At 41.0% G+C, this 14,559-nt stretch overlaps 1 protein-coding gene across 5 annotated transcripts; it reads left to right on the top strand.

The window, feature by feature from the left end:
* Nucleotides 1-1,651: 1,651 nt before the first annotated feature.
* LOC137596560 (uncharacterized) lies at nt 1,652-8,505 on the top strand. Of its 5 annotated transcripts, none has more exons than XM_068317207.1 (8): nt 1,652-1,697; nt 2,071-2,115; nt 2,479-2,525; nt 2,614-2,999; nt 3,101-3,218; nt 3,397-5,674; nt 5,787-5,883; nt 6,103-6,963. In XM_068317207.1, coding segments are annotated over exons 2-6 (582 nt in total). In that variant the 5' UTR covers nt 1,652-1,697; nt 2,071-2,086; the 3' UTR covers nt 3,399-5,674; nt 5,787-5,883; nt 6,103-6,963. The 5 variants fall into 5 exon arrangements, with proteins under 5 accessions (XP_068173308.1, XP_068173307.1, XP_068173309.1 ...); XM_068317206.1 differs by having other exon boundaries at nt 5,787-5,960; XM_068317208.1 differs by lacking the exons at nt 5,787-5,883; nt 6,103-6,963 and adding an exon at nt 8,424-8,505.
* The last annotated feature ends 6,054 nt before the right edge of the window (nt 8,506-14,559 follow it).

The raw sequence follows: 14,559 nt of genomic DNA, 5'->3' as shown, positions 1-14,559 counted from the left end.
CTGTCTGGTGTGTTCTTTGGTTTTCATGATACTGTTTGTTCTCCAGTGTTCCTTTCGCGGACCTCTGAAACAATCACAGAGCAGGTGCGTTTAAACTGAGACCAAGGTGAAGTCTGTTTGTCATTGTTAGTCATTTAGGTCGACATTGGATCATTCAGAAGTCATAAGGGAACTTCTGGAGTTGGTTGGCTGAGCTGATAAAACAGGGGTCCAATACTTCTGCACGTCCTTCTTTTCAGTTTTTCTCTTGTAAACACAATATAAAATGTTGAATAAATTTGGTTCCACTTCACAATTGTTTCTCACATGTTGTTGATTCTTAAAATATATTTTAGTTTGTTATCTTTAAGTTTGAAGCTTGAAATGTGGAAAAATGTCAAAAAGTTCTTGGGGGGCCAATACTTTCGCAAAGCACTGTATATATGTGTTAGACTTTGCATACAATACAATATATATGTAAAGGGCCCCTGAGGAAAACACAACAGTAGTACAGTACAGCATAGGGGGAGGTAGAGTGACGGGCAGCGACCTCGCGGTGCGCCCATCTGAGCAGCTCGTAAGGGGGATGACGGCTCCCACTGTCAGCTCCCACTCCGAGAATGGTCTGATCATAGGACACCCGCTCTGCCACTGAGCCACTGCCGCCCAATAATACCTCAAAGAATTATAATTTAACAGCATTTTAACAAATGTTCTGCTGTTATTTGTTGAAAATGGAGGAATCCATACCAAACCGCCTGATAAACTGGGAGTGTTTTACTGTCAGAAAAAGATGAACAACCAGTCACACACACACACACACACACACACACACACACACACACACACACACACACACACACACACACACACACACACACACACACACACACACACACGGAGAAAAATCAACTAGGACACTTTTTCTACAGTTCACTGAACTTTCCTCCGTCGTATCCCCACAAAAAAATGAATCAAACGAAGTTTCTCTAAGGGGATCACCGTCATGATTATTGGACCATGAAAACCTCCTCACTTTCGGAATCGTGTTTATTATCAGTCGTTTGTGAGTTATCAACAAAATTCTCCACTATTGAAGATCTGGATCTATTTCTCTATTTCTTTAGCAACTCGTCCTCCACAATAAAATTACCGTCAGTAGTCCTGGTGCGTGTAGCACTTCTGATTCCCAGGAAGCGTATCAGCGCGTCGTTCACGTGAAGTGTGGTGGAATACCTCTGTGGAATAAAAGTTGCCTTAGCCCCCACACCCCCTGAGGATAAAATGCATTCAGAAAAATTAAAGACGTAAAGACAGATGGAGGAGGGTTAGGGGTTAACAAATGAAAGCAGAACCCTGAAAGTGGAACTCAGAAACATCGCTGTATCTGATGCAGTACTTGGAAACGTATGTACACACGATTTATTTTTTCATCAGCGATTTATTCTTTGTAATTTCTGACAAAGTGATAAATAAAATGGAACGTACCCTACACTGCTAAAAATACAAATACAAAATAAAACAAAAAGTTGGTAATGTAGTTCAGGCCCTGCGTTCCCGGGTTCAAGGATGGCGTTTTTTTCCGACAGCCTTTGGCGAGCACTTGAAGGCATCACAGCTATGGGGCGTGGCCACAGACCATTTATATTCAGCTTCACTTCTCGACAATATTCATTTCTCTGAAGACACCGAAGACGTTTTCTTACCCGACAGCTTTGGTAATTGTTATCATCCGCAATGATTAAATATTTGTCAGACGTTTAAGATTAATCTGAAACTTTACATAAATTATTGCACAAACAGAACGTTATTTGATGTAATTTGCAAAGTACTGTAGACTAAATGCGTTTTTCATTTCTTTAAACTCTTAAATGTGTCTACAGATCTTATATGAAGGACCAGCAAAACTCGTATTTTGTTATTTATGGAATTAATACGCGAGGGAAGGGAGTTTTACTTTAAGTAAAGTATATGTACTTTACTTAAAGTACAGTACACATCTCGTTTTACTGTACATAGTACTTGACTTCTGTACTTGTTTTTTATTTTTTTTATTTTTTTTTTAACAACAAACTTTTTTTCTTCGTCTAGGTGACAGTGATCCAGAATGGCGGTTGATCTACAGAAAACTTCCATGTAAGAGCCGGTTTTATCTTCTGATAAATGAGGATTCCGTGAGTAATGACAATACAGCAGAGGTAGATTCAGGTGTCTTGTGCCATTGCATCAAGTGACCAGTTTGAATACCTGGAAGAATTTTAAATATAAAACAATTACAAGATGATCCTAATGTGAGCAATACTCACGAGGCTGAGCCAATGGAGGGTTACAGTAGATTAGGTACATTATTGATTGACTCACTGAGTGAATGAAAAACATGTCCTATTCTGGTCATCACTGCCTGATATTCCCACCATAATGATTTCTTAAATGATCTGTGAGTATCAGTTACTACTTTTGTTTCTGTTGAATAAAGTCTATCTCTTTTCTGTGCACCAGACCAGCATCTGAGATGCTTCATTTCTTCCAGAGCCAAAGGGAACAAAGTAGGACATCAAACATCCTTTCCTGACAAATCTGAAAACCAAGCCATCTTAGATTTTTCCAACTCCTCTTGTCGAATGTATGTTGCAGAACCAGATTACCTGACGTGGGTTTCAGATGTTGTGTCCAAAAACAAACGCAAGACTTCTGTTCTGAAGAATCCAGCTGGTGCCAAATGGACAATAGGAGATGTGGATGACACCGTGTACAGCGGCAATTATCGTGAGGTGAACGGATGGGGGAAATTCTACCTTCCTCAGGAAGTAAGTATGCAGGTCATAGGCGTCGTGGAGGGGACCTCGTGCTGCTGTGATCAGCTGGTTCTGATGACCTGTGAGGATGAGAAGGTGTACGCCTACGACGGAGGAGAAGAAGAACTCCATGTGGTGGCGTCAAGCGTGAAGCAGCTGTGTGATGAGGGAATGGAGTATCCAGCATCCAAGAGTTATTACTGCGGGGAAGCCTTCAAAGATATGGTGAGAGGTTCAGTTGTTGGGAAAAGCAGAGTTTTGTGATTGATGACTGTCTTGATTGATCACCATTGAGGACTAATACTGATATTTGTGTTGGTGTGTAGACCCAGGAGGACTGGGATGAAGTGAGGAAGGGAGATGTGGGGAGACGTTTGGACGAAGAACATCGTAAACTGGTGGAAAAATTTAAACCTACATTTCTGGCTGCGCTCAAATCCACCTGTGAGTAACTTTATCATTGTTATAGATTTCCTTTGTACTGTGGATGTGTTGAACATCGACAAGAAAAAAATACAACAATAATAGATGTGCTTATATAGATCAGGCACTTTCTTACTTCTACTTAATGACACTAATCTTTATTCTATATTAACTGATCTATTTTTTTCTGTCTCCTCAGGATTCCACAGTTGATGCATTTGTCTTGTTCTGTTGGAATTGATGGTTGTCAAAAGGGATTTTTGGTTTTTCTTTATTTTTTTGTCTAAATCATCAATGTTAAAACAGTAAAAGGCTTCCACTTCTTCAGTTGTGTGTAATAAATCTAAAATATATGAAAGTCTAATGTTTATCAGTACATTACAGAAAATAATCAACTTTATCACAATATGCTGATTTTTTGAGAAGGACCTGTATAATCTGAATATGAGATAAAAATATACAATTGGACAGGGTTAGTATGTTTTATTTTTAGTATAGTAGTTAGTATATTTTTAAACTTTGTTTATGAGGTTATGTTCAGAAATTGCACAATTATACAAATCATCCACAGTGTAAAACAAACTATATTGTGCAATCCTGTAAAAAAAAGAAAAAACCCCAACAAAACACACAACCCACCAACAACCTCCATCCACTCATGCTACAGCATATACAAATAAATACAAAAAAAGTTAAACAAAATACGGTAGACTCTGTGTAATGCCCACATACAACATATGAGAGCAATAAAAATACAATAAGGACCAAAGGAAAATAAGTACACAAAAATAAATAAACAAAACTAGCCTGGGACAAAAGGATAATTGCTTTGTTTTACTAACTGAAACAACAGCCTCCATATTTGTAAAGATTTATCTGTGAACCCCCGTAGTGATAACCTAATTTTCTCAGTTTGAGACAGTAAAGAGTGAGCCAATGTATATTGGGGCAGTATGTGTTAAGTAAATGCATAATATTAAGTACAGAGACACGGCTGGGAATGAAGATTCAGAGTTGCCAAAGTGGATTTCATGTACTGGTATTATCAAAATTAGATGAATAAAATAGAAATAGAAATAAAGAAATAGATCCTTACTTGTTGACTTTATTATGGAACAAAACTTTGTCACACTTACTCCACTGTGTGATCTGAAAAAATATAATGTTACTGTTGCCAGTAACAACTGTCATACTGCTGTTGAGTAGCTCCAAAACATCATTACTGTATACATACAATAAATACAAACATTAGTTGACAAAGACAACTTCTTAAAGAGCTTCAAAAGACATTAAATGTGTTAACATATTGTTTATTGTTATTGTAAAAGAGAACCTTCTGCAGTTCAAAACTAGCCTTTTAAAGATGCCAAGGGAGGGTGGTCCAAGTGAGTTTTCAAACTATGTTTGAATTCACACAGTGATCATTTATAGACTGAGGAAACTGGTATTCTTGTTAACGTTCGTGGTATCTGATCAGGATTAATATGCCTGGATTTTAACTGTAATGAAAGATTATTAGCAGAGCGAACCTATAGCTCCCATGTTTGACGTGGCTCCAGGACAACTTGATAGAACAGACACATACTGTACATTTAACATGTATTCCTTTGCTCATGAATGAGTTCCCTAGAACACAAATAGACGAGTTTGAATCTTAAAGGTTTTATCATCAGTTCCACTCAGTTACTGTGAGCAGTAAACATTTACAGTAAATCGCCCTTTCACTGGAAATTCAGTGTTAACACTATTTACACCCCACCAATTAGACAATATGCCCTCTGCCACCGTCACTGACAACAGAGTTGATTTTAATCAGCACTTTTACTTTCACTGGAAATTCATTGTTAACATAGTTAACGCCCTGCGTTACACAATATGTCATCTGTCGCACAAGTTAATGTAACCTATTGGCCTTTGTACCGTTATATCTATAAATGTTTGACAAGCGATGAAAGTACAGTCACTTTCCAGAGAAGCCACTTAATGTCATAATCAACTTTCTTTTGTCTGTATGTTTGAGAGCTGAGTGCAGATTGGTTTCCTGTGAAGTTGATGGGGTTAAAAAGTAAGTAGTTTGGTTGTGGGGAAGGACGGCACTCTTTCTTTCGCTTTCATTTACTCTTTGCTGATATGGTGAGTCACTGCTTTTGAGTTGTTAACCAGTACTATATTCTATGCCATTCTGTTTAAATTTTGTATTGCATATTTTATGTCAGTTATTTGTAAAGTGTGTAATTGGTTCTGTGTTATTTCAACTTACGTCAGATGGAAAGGAAAATGACAAGGTGAGCTGATTATCGGAATTACAAGCACTTATTGCATTTTTTATTTGTTTTGTTATTTGCTTTTAATTTGTGTTTCTTTTAAGGGAAGAGGAATTTCTGGAAAAGAAAGACTTTTTCAGAAGGAATGGTTTCCTGGTTATTAAGCACATTGTGGGATTGGCTCCAAAACATCCTTCGAAGTTGGTGGATGAGGTATGTCTGATGGACACAGTAATGAAAATTTCAAATATTCTGGATTTTGGTACAAACAGTATATTTGTTAACTCTCATAAACACTTGCTGTGAATGTGGTTTGACCCCATAGATTCTCCACAGCATCTTCTTTTTGGGAGAGATAAACAAACCCAAATACAGCCCAAAAGATATTGTGATTGATGAAGACATGTTGAACATCTTGAAGGGTAATTACACGGACCCTTTTAACCTCTATGCCACCCAGGTACCCATGCGAACTCCAATTTCATGTGTGCTGGACATGGTAAGATCATGGTTCATAAAAATATATCATTCATTCTCTCATTGGTGATTCTTCAGCTAAAAGACTTGTTATTATACTTAGTGATTCATTACAACTCGACGTTTATCAAACACGGGGCGTGACTCTTTGTTATTGCTTGCAGACTGTCTATCTGACTGGACAAGAGAAGGAAAGTGAAATTATTTCAGCCCTGCAAAAGCTCATCTCTGAATTGAAGAAGGATCAAGCAAAAGAGTTTGTCTCCTCCACCATTTGTGTGTCCCAGTGCAACAAGACCGAGGAGTCTGGGAGACACTATGGTGTCTCCATGTCCACCGCTGGTCGTAATCCTGCCCGAATTCTGACAGGCGGATCCTGCCTCAGCTACTGGGAGCTTTATGTGGCAGACGCAGTGATGACATACTATCCGAAAAAGGAAAAGAAGACCTACTTTGATGGAACCATCAAAATTCCAGAGCATGTCAGGTGTCAGACATTTAGTCTCACTGATAGAAAAGAAATGGCTCCTTGTAGATCATGCAGTAATTTGTTTGGTTTGATTACAAGCGATACAAAAGAATGGCCGTATGGCAACTGTGCTGAAGTTGAGAGTCTGACTAACCTGTTAAAAAAGGGGAAAGTATTAGAGGAGGAAGTTCGACCAACTTCTGAGACCTACACAAAAGAGAACAGGGAGAGGGCCATAGCGGAAACCTTGAAAGAGGTCACACAGTCTCTGGTGAAAATGTTACTCTTTAAATGGGATAAAAAGTTCTACACCCCACACGGCCTCACACCTTAAAAAATGTAAATGGTACCAAACGCTGACATATATCCTGAAGTCTTTGGGAGAATTGATATGATTCTTTTGACTCATAAATATGTTGTTGCTACCCTTTCTTTTGCTCTCTAATAGTGCATAGTAATCATGCAATGCATAACAATGTGTTAACTTTTAAATCTGAATTCAATGAAGATGCAAAAGTTGATGTATTAATCACGTTATGATGAATAAAATGATGCTTAATTACTGTATGTTTGTGATTTTATTGTCCCAACATGTACAAACTTACATATAGTTCATACAGGGACGTTCCACCTTTGGAGTGAAATACTGAGGAGCAGGTTAAGCAGCTATTGATGATGACCTTGAGTAAAATTTAAGAAAATGGTTTTTGATAATTACCTTTAACAGTAAACTAAAGGTCATCATCCAGGAAAACGTCTTCAAAGATACAAGACAGGAATGAAGATTGACTTCAATAAATCATCTCATACAGTCTCTTAAATGTGTCTGTGTGATGTTCAAACAAGCGTAGAAAAAAATAGAGAACTCAATACTGCAAAAACTAAAATCCGCTCTATCCCTGCAGATTAAATTAATCTGCATACATAATCTACATCTGTTCATGTATTATATTCCAGACAGTATATTCTGATGGACAAAGTTGATCCTTGCCTGTTCATTGTTGTGTATAGATACTAAAAACTACCCTTCCCATAATGCCTTGTGTTCAGGCGGGGGCTGTATAATGTTAGCGCTCCCCTATTCCACGCGCTTCAGGTAATGATAGATATGCAGATTGCCAACCTGGTGTACCGGATGCGGTAAATAAAAATAAATGCAGTTTTAATGTTCAGCACTTCACTCGCTGCCTCCTTGTATGTATACGTGTTCCCCACTCGGACACAACATTCATCACCTACAAATCTGCCCTTGTCACAATGTTATTGAACACAAAATACATAATTTACTGCAAAATTCACTGGCTCCCAGTATCATCACCACTCCTCATAATTTCATGCTAGTATGTCTAGTAGTCTGAAACTAAAACAACAGTTTATTAAGTTTTTAAGAAATAGCTATGATGCTTTCTTCCAACTGATGATAAATAACACCTGCTTTTCAAACTGAATGATGATGTGCAAAGGTTGTGTAAGTGCATGAGAAAGCAGAATGCTGCAATAATCAGTGCTGTTGGGTATATGCTGATTATTGATTACAAACATGTTAACTACAGTTTTTGTTTGTTATGTGTCTTGAACACTATTATAGAAAAAAATACCTGTTTTATTTACTGATTTCCGTGAATCAGATTTATGTCCTGACGTAGTCTGTGGAGGCGCTACACAAACTAATAGAATATGTGTATATTACATTCCCGTTTTTTTTTTTAAAACTCCAAAACATAGTAAATGACCACAACCTATAGTTCAATTCAACCAAGTCATTAAAACAGGTTAATTACCTGAAGTAAAGTCAAAAACTAAACTTTTTGTATCACATTCTACCATGTGCCTTATAATACAAACAGCAGTATTTTACTACTCCAAATATTAACTATGGGATGACATTTTTTCTTTACTTTTGTTTATAAACATATACATGTTTCATCTAAACTGTGTGATACAGGCTGTTTATTCCCTGCATTCCTTGTGTAAGGAAATTTCTTATTGGTTGCCATGTTGTGTTAGAGCCAATAGATTCTCCACAGCATCTTCTTTTTGGGAGAGATCAACAAACCCAAATACAGCCCAAAAGATATTGTGATTGATGAAGACATGTTGAACATCTTGAAGGGTAATTACACAGACCCTTTTAACATCTCTGCCACCCAGGTACCCATGCGAACTCCAATTTCATGTGTGCTGGTGTAAGATAAGCTTAAAGTATTCTGCTCAAAGTGTGCATTTCTAAGTGTGTAATCATGTAAAGTATTCTGCTCAAAGTGTGCATTTCTAAGTGTGTAATCATGTGATACCCCAACAGTTAACCGACACTGGATCAAACCCTTTGTGTCTTCACTTCACCTTGTTTCTGTACTTTTCCATGATGAGCTATTTCCTTGTCTGATAAGGACAATAAAAGGCAGAGGCAGACGGGGGAGTGCCGAGAGTCGAGGATGAGCTGTGAGCGAGCTAGATACTTTCCCTCTCCCACTCTCCCCGCTGCAGCCGGTAAAACTTCAATACGTCTTTGCCTGGTGTTTTTCTACAGCCAGCCCCTTTATAGCTCTCCCACAACGTTGGGGCCTGATCTTAGACCCAACAGCTGGACATGGTAAGATCATGGTTCATAAAAATAAATCATTCACTCTCATGTTGGTGAGAATGAATGACTATAATAACCTCAGTTATTAGTTATTATAGTTATTATATTATTATAGTGATTCATTACCACTCAGCATTTGTCAAACGTGGGATGTGACTCTTTGTTATTGCTTGCAGACTGTCTATCTGACTGGACAAGAGAAGGAAAGTGAAATTATTTCAGCTCTGCAAAAGCTCATCTCAAGCAAAACAGTTCGTCTCCTCCACCATTTGTGTGTCCCAGTGCAACAAGACCGAGAGTCTAGGAGACACTATGGTGTCTCCATGTCCACCGCTGGTCGTAATCCTGCCCGAATTTTGACAGGCGGATCCTGCCTCAGCTACTGGGAGCTTTATGTGGCAGACGCAGTGATGACATACCATCCGAAGAAGGAAAAGAAGACCTACTTTGATGGAACCATCAACATTCCAGAGCATGTCAGTGTCAGACATTTAGTCTCACTGATAGAAAAGAAATGGCTCCTTGTAGATCATGCAGTAATTTGTTTGGTTTGATTACAAGTGAAACAAAAGAATGACTATATGGCAACTGTGCTGAAGTTGAGAGTCTGACTAACCTGTTAACTCCAAAACATAGTAAATGACCACAACCTATAGTTCAATTCAACCAAGTCATTCAAGCAGGTTAATTACCTGAAGTAAAATAAAAAACTAAACTTTTTGTATCACATTCTACCATGTGCCTTATAATACAAACAGCAGTATTTTACTACTGCAAATACAAACTACGTAATGACATTTTTTCTCTACTTTTGTTTTGTTTATAAACATATACATGTTTCATCTAAACTGTGATACAGGCTGTTTATTCTCTGCACTACTTGTGTAAGGAAATTTCTTATTGGTTGCCATGTTGTGTTAGAGGTCCCCCTATGGGACTCTGGCGGTAGTGGGTTTATCTGTGGAAACTTTTCAGTCCGTCCATTTTTAAAAAATTGAAGCTAAACAAATATGTGTGCAAATGGTAGCTTCTTTAAATATTGTATGTAATTGTATTGGTGTAGTCACTTCGGTTAGCGCACTGACAACTGCGCTAAAACATTTAAAATGTGCTGCTAGTTCGTTCGCCATGTGGTCTTGGTGGCTACCTGCTGTTGTCGGCTGGCGCGATGCTTCAGCACAAGGGACGAGTTCCAAGCTGTCTTTTTGTCTCTCCATACATATAAATAATAATATAATAATAACTATAATAATAACAACTTTTGTTTATTTTATTTATATTAGGTTATGTTTGAAGATTCGTGATCCCTGTTCCTGCACCGGTTTCTGTATTTACAGCATTCATTCATTTTTCATTTTCCTCCGCTTTATCCATCGCAGTGGGTCACGGGGAGCTGGAGCCTATCCCAGCTGGTATAGGGCGCCAGTGCACTGTGGAGCCACACACAAAGACAGACAACCACACACACACACACTCACTTCTCTGGGGAATTTGGGACTGGCGAACAAACCTGAAGCGCATGTTTTTGGAGGTAGGAGGAAGCCGGAGGACCCGGAGAGAACCCTCGCAGACACGGGGAGAACACGCAAACTCCACACAGAGTGGGACTCAATCCGAACCTGCCGACGGATGAAGCGGCAGAAAATGAATGAATGAATTTGGTACTCAACCTTATATGATGCCAACAGAATTGGCTTGTTTACTGAAGTAGCATTTGTCGTGTTATGTGTTTGTTGTTAGGAAGCATAGGCTCTGCTACGATGAGGTTACTGTCACTGTAGGCTTTATTGCACTACCTGTCACCATTCATCAGTACTATCTCTCTGACAGCTTCCCGCTCCTGGACGATCCCATCTACTTCAGGAGGGGTGAGCAGGCTAAACCATTATGTGTATTTCGAATACACCACATCTCCCCTTTTGAGTAAAACAATAAAGTCATTTAGTGTTTTCTCCCATAACCCAAAACATCTGCTGGTTATAGTTAACTGAAGATACACATTCAAATGCAAAAAATAAACATTCAAATGCAATCCCTTTTTGTTTCAAACACTAAATACTTAGGGAGGGAGAGGTTTGCCACTTCTACGTACCTGGAGTAGTAATCTACGACCAGCAAGTACATTTTCCCTTTCAAGGTAAAAAAGTCTGCCCCTAGCTTCTGAAGGGTCGGTCTGGAAGGTCTGTAGGCATGAGTGGTTCGGTGTGGTTTGTGCGCTTCTTAATGCACGTTCTACAGTTTTGAACCAGTTCGCTGAGTTAGGCCAGGGCACCACACACTTTGTGTATCACGCTCCCGGCACTTCACCACTCCCTGGTGACCTTCGTGCAGCTTAGCCAGGACATTGTTCCTCATAACTGACGGAATGACTAGTCGCGTCCCTTTAAACAGAAGACCATCATGGACAGTTAGAAAGGCGCGTTCCGCCCAATACAGCCTAAGGAGACCAGTACAGGAGCTGTTCTCTGGCCAACCATCTCGACACATCTTCATGAAAGCTGAACACACGCTGTCAGCCTTGAGGTTCTCTCTTAGAGTGTCCATGTAGGTGGCGCTAACTGGAAGATTGTCCATGATGCTGTCTACATAGATATTAGTGCTCTCCATGAGCTTGTTGTCCGCACGTGTTGCTTCGACACGCAGCGGCGCACGTGACAGGGTGTAAGCTGTCAACAGGTTCTTTCCTGCAACATGAGACATCGTGTATGAGTGTCCCATGAGCCTCATCTGGAAGTGCTGTATGCGAGGGGGCAGGGTGTCCAAGGCTTGGGCCCCCAGGAGGCTCAGAAGAGTCTTGTGATCAGTCTCTAACTCAAAGTGCTGTCCAATGAGAGAGTCTCTGAAGCGTTCACATCGTTCTCAACCTGTGCGTGTCTCTGTTCCACATTTAAGAGAGAACGAGAAGCACAGGCTACAGATCTCCATACGTCGTTCCATTTTTGCAGCAGCACTGCACCCAACCCAAAGGAAGACGCATCTGCTGAAACTTTTGTCTCTTTGTTTGGGTCGTACAGCGCCAACACAGATGTGGATGAGAGCTCCTTTTTCAGCCTATTGAAGGCTCTGACTTGGTCGGCTCCCCAGAAACGGTGGTTTTTCTTTAGAGAGTAGGTCTCTGAGGGGTTTATCTTTCTCTGCTAGCTGTGGCACAAACTTTCCTAGCTGGTTGACCATGCCTAGGAAGCTTCGTAGTTCACTGACATTGTTGGGTTCGGACATCTCTGTGACCGCTGACGTTTTCGTTGGGTCTGATTCCACACCTTTACCTCAGATAATGTGGCCAAGGAACTTCACTTCCGGTTTAGAGATCTCACATCTCTCCACATTGAGTGTTATACTGGCACTCTCCATCTTTTGCAGAACAGTGTGAAGGCGAGAATCGTGTTGTTCTTTCGTGGACGCCCATATGAAGAGGTCGTCCATATGGCACACGACTCCTTCCAGGCCTTCTGTGACCTGTGTGACCATTCTGTTTTGGAAATGTTCTGGTGCAGATGCTATCCCGAACGGCAGTCGGTTGAAGTAGAACCTCCCAAACGGTATGATGAAGGTAGTCAGCTTCGCGGACTCCTCAGCCAATGGAATTTGCCCGAACCCCCTGTTGGCGTCGAGCTTGCTGAAGACCACGGCTCCAGCGAGTGAGCCCAGGGTCTGCTCAACAGATAGAAGGACGTACTTTTCTCTGTGCACTGACTCGTTGAACTTTGTCAGGTCAACACATATACGTGGATCAGCATTCTTCTTAGGCACCACCATGCCAGCGCACCAATCAGTGGGCTCCTCCACTCTGCTGATGACTCCGATCTTCTCCATGTGCTCAAGCTCTTTTTTTGACTTTGGGCATTAAAGGCAGGGGAATCCGTCGTGGAGTCTTAAGTGAGTATGGCATTGCATCAGGCTTTAGCTTGATGGTGTAAGGTTGATCTATCTTTCCTAGACCGGTGCACAGCTTTGGGTAGCTGTCTTTCAGAGTTTGCATGTTACTGGCGTCCAAACTAGCCACTATGCCCAACTTTACACTGGCTGACCTACCCAGCAGGGCTGTGTGTAATTTCCTGATTATGAACACTTCCTCCACTGTGCTCTTCTCTACCCTCTGCAACACAATATCTGTGGCCCCCAACACCTTCAGTGGAGCACCACCTGATCCCAGCAGTGGTTTGGTCACTTTTCGCAGGGAGGGTTTGTTGCTGGCATACACTGCGTTAAACACATAGTCTGGAGTAACAGTCACGTCAGCACCTGTGTCAATTTTAAATGGACTGTTCTGTTTTTCAGTAGAGTTAACAGTCCATGGATCGTCTTTGCTTGCTGACACTAACCCTAGGAATAGGCTGCCGTCCTCTGAGCCTTCCTGGACCTCATTCACAGTTGAGGATGAGAGGCACACGCACTGATAGAGTCCTCTTTTCCCACATCCTCGACACGTGACATCGTTTGCAGGGCATTGACTTGGGGGTTGTGATGGGCTTTTTGCCACATTTGCGACACTGTTTGAGTTTCTCTGAATTAACATGTTTGGCCCTCTCTTTCTGGGCTCTTGGGTGAGGTTTTTTCTGATACTGCTGCTTGCCTTTGTATGAACCTCTACCAACAGGGCACCATACTTGCAATGTTCTGCCAATGTATACAAAGCAGTCACAAACGAATCCACACTTTCATTTTTTCTTCTTCCTCACGTTAAAGCGGGCTCTTTAAATTATCACATTCTTGGAAACAATGAAAAACGCGTGGAAAGCGTCTCTTACCGCGTCTGACAGGTTCAGTCCTTTTAAGACATTCTTGGGGTTTGCTGAATTCAAACTGCTCCGGCGGCTGAATGTCGCACCCGGTCCCGGGACAGCTGCATGTCGTATTCCCGACGCTGAACCGCTGTGGCCGGCTGGCCGGCTCGCCTACGATGGGGTTACTGTCACTGCAGGCCTCATTGCAGTCACCTTTCATCGGTAGCTCTGTCTGTCAGCCTCCCGCTCCTGGACGATCCCATCTACTCCAGGAGGGGTGAGCAGGCTAAACCATTACGAGTATTTCCAATACACCACATCATTCACAAAGCGGGATGATTTCTGGCAATATTCGGTACATTTTCACTGAAAAAACTCCAGCGGCTTATCAACGTGATTGGGATGTAATGTCTTTAAGTTCCATCTTAATTTATTAGACTTATGCTGTCAGCTGCCAGCATTATTGGACACAGTAAAACACACAAGCCTCCCCTCGTCTCCCATTGCAGTCACAGCGCTACAGACGCTTCTTCATGGTTCCTCAAGCTAATAATCCCTGCGCATTACCTGACAACGGAGAACGCCACTGCCAACTACTGTTGTGGATGTGCAATTACACTTTATTCTAGTACGGCAAAAAAAGCATATTCCCCAGGGTCACACGCGTCGCACCAATATTTGAGAAATGTTGATTTACAGGTATTTACCTACCTAACCACTGTCTGTCAGGCCCAGCGCGCTGCATTTCTGCTCAAATCGGTCCCAAACTTCAGTCTCATGCGCTCCAGAGCAGCAACAGTGTCGCAGATGTGAGCAAGAAAAAATTCAAAGTCCATCACTTTGT

Source organism: Antennarius striatus, chromosome 6, assembly GCF_040054535.1.
Source record: "Antennarius striatus isolate MH-2024 chromosome 6, ASM4005453v1, whole genome shotgun sequence".
NCBI classification, from domain to species: Eukaryota; Metazoa; Chordata; class Actinopteri; order Lophiiformes; family Antennariidae; genus Antennarius; species Antennarius striatus.
The sequence above is the reverse complement of the archived record's forward strand: the minus strand, read 5'-3'. Positions and strand labels throughout refer to the sequence as shown.

Excerpts from the sequence above, each read along its gene's own strand:
- LOC137596560 (XM_068317204.1), top strand. The coding sequence starts at position 5,463 with ATGGAAAGGAAAATGACAAG. Across the intron at positions 5,675-5,786 it reads CTTCGAAGTTGGTGGATGAG|ATTCTCCACAGCATCTTCTT; the intron begins GTATGTCTGATG and ends TTGACCCCATAG. Across the intron at positions 5,961-6,102 it reads TTTCATGTGTGCTGGACATG|ACTGTCTATCTGACTGGACA; the intron begins GTAAGATCATGG and ends TATTGCTTGCAG.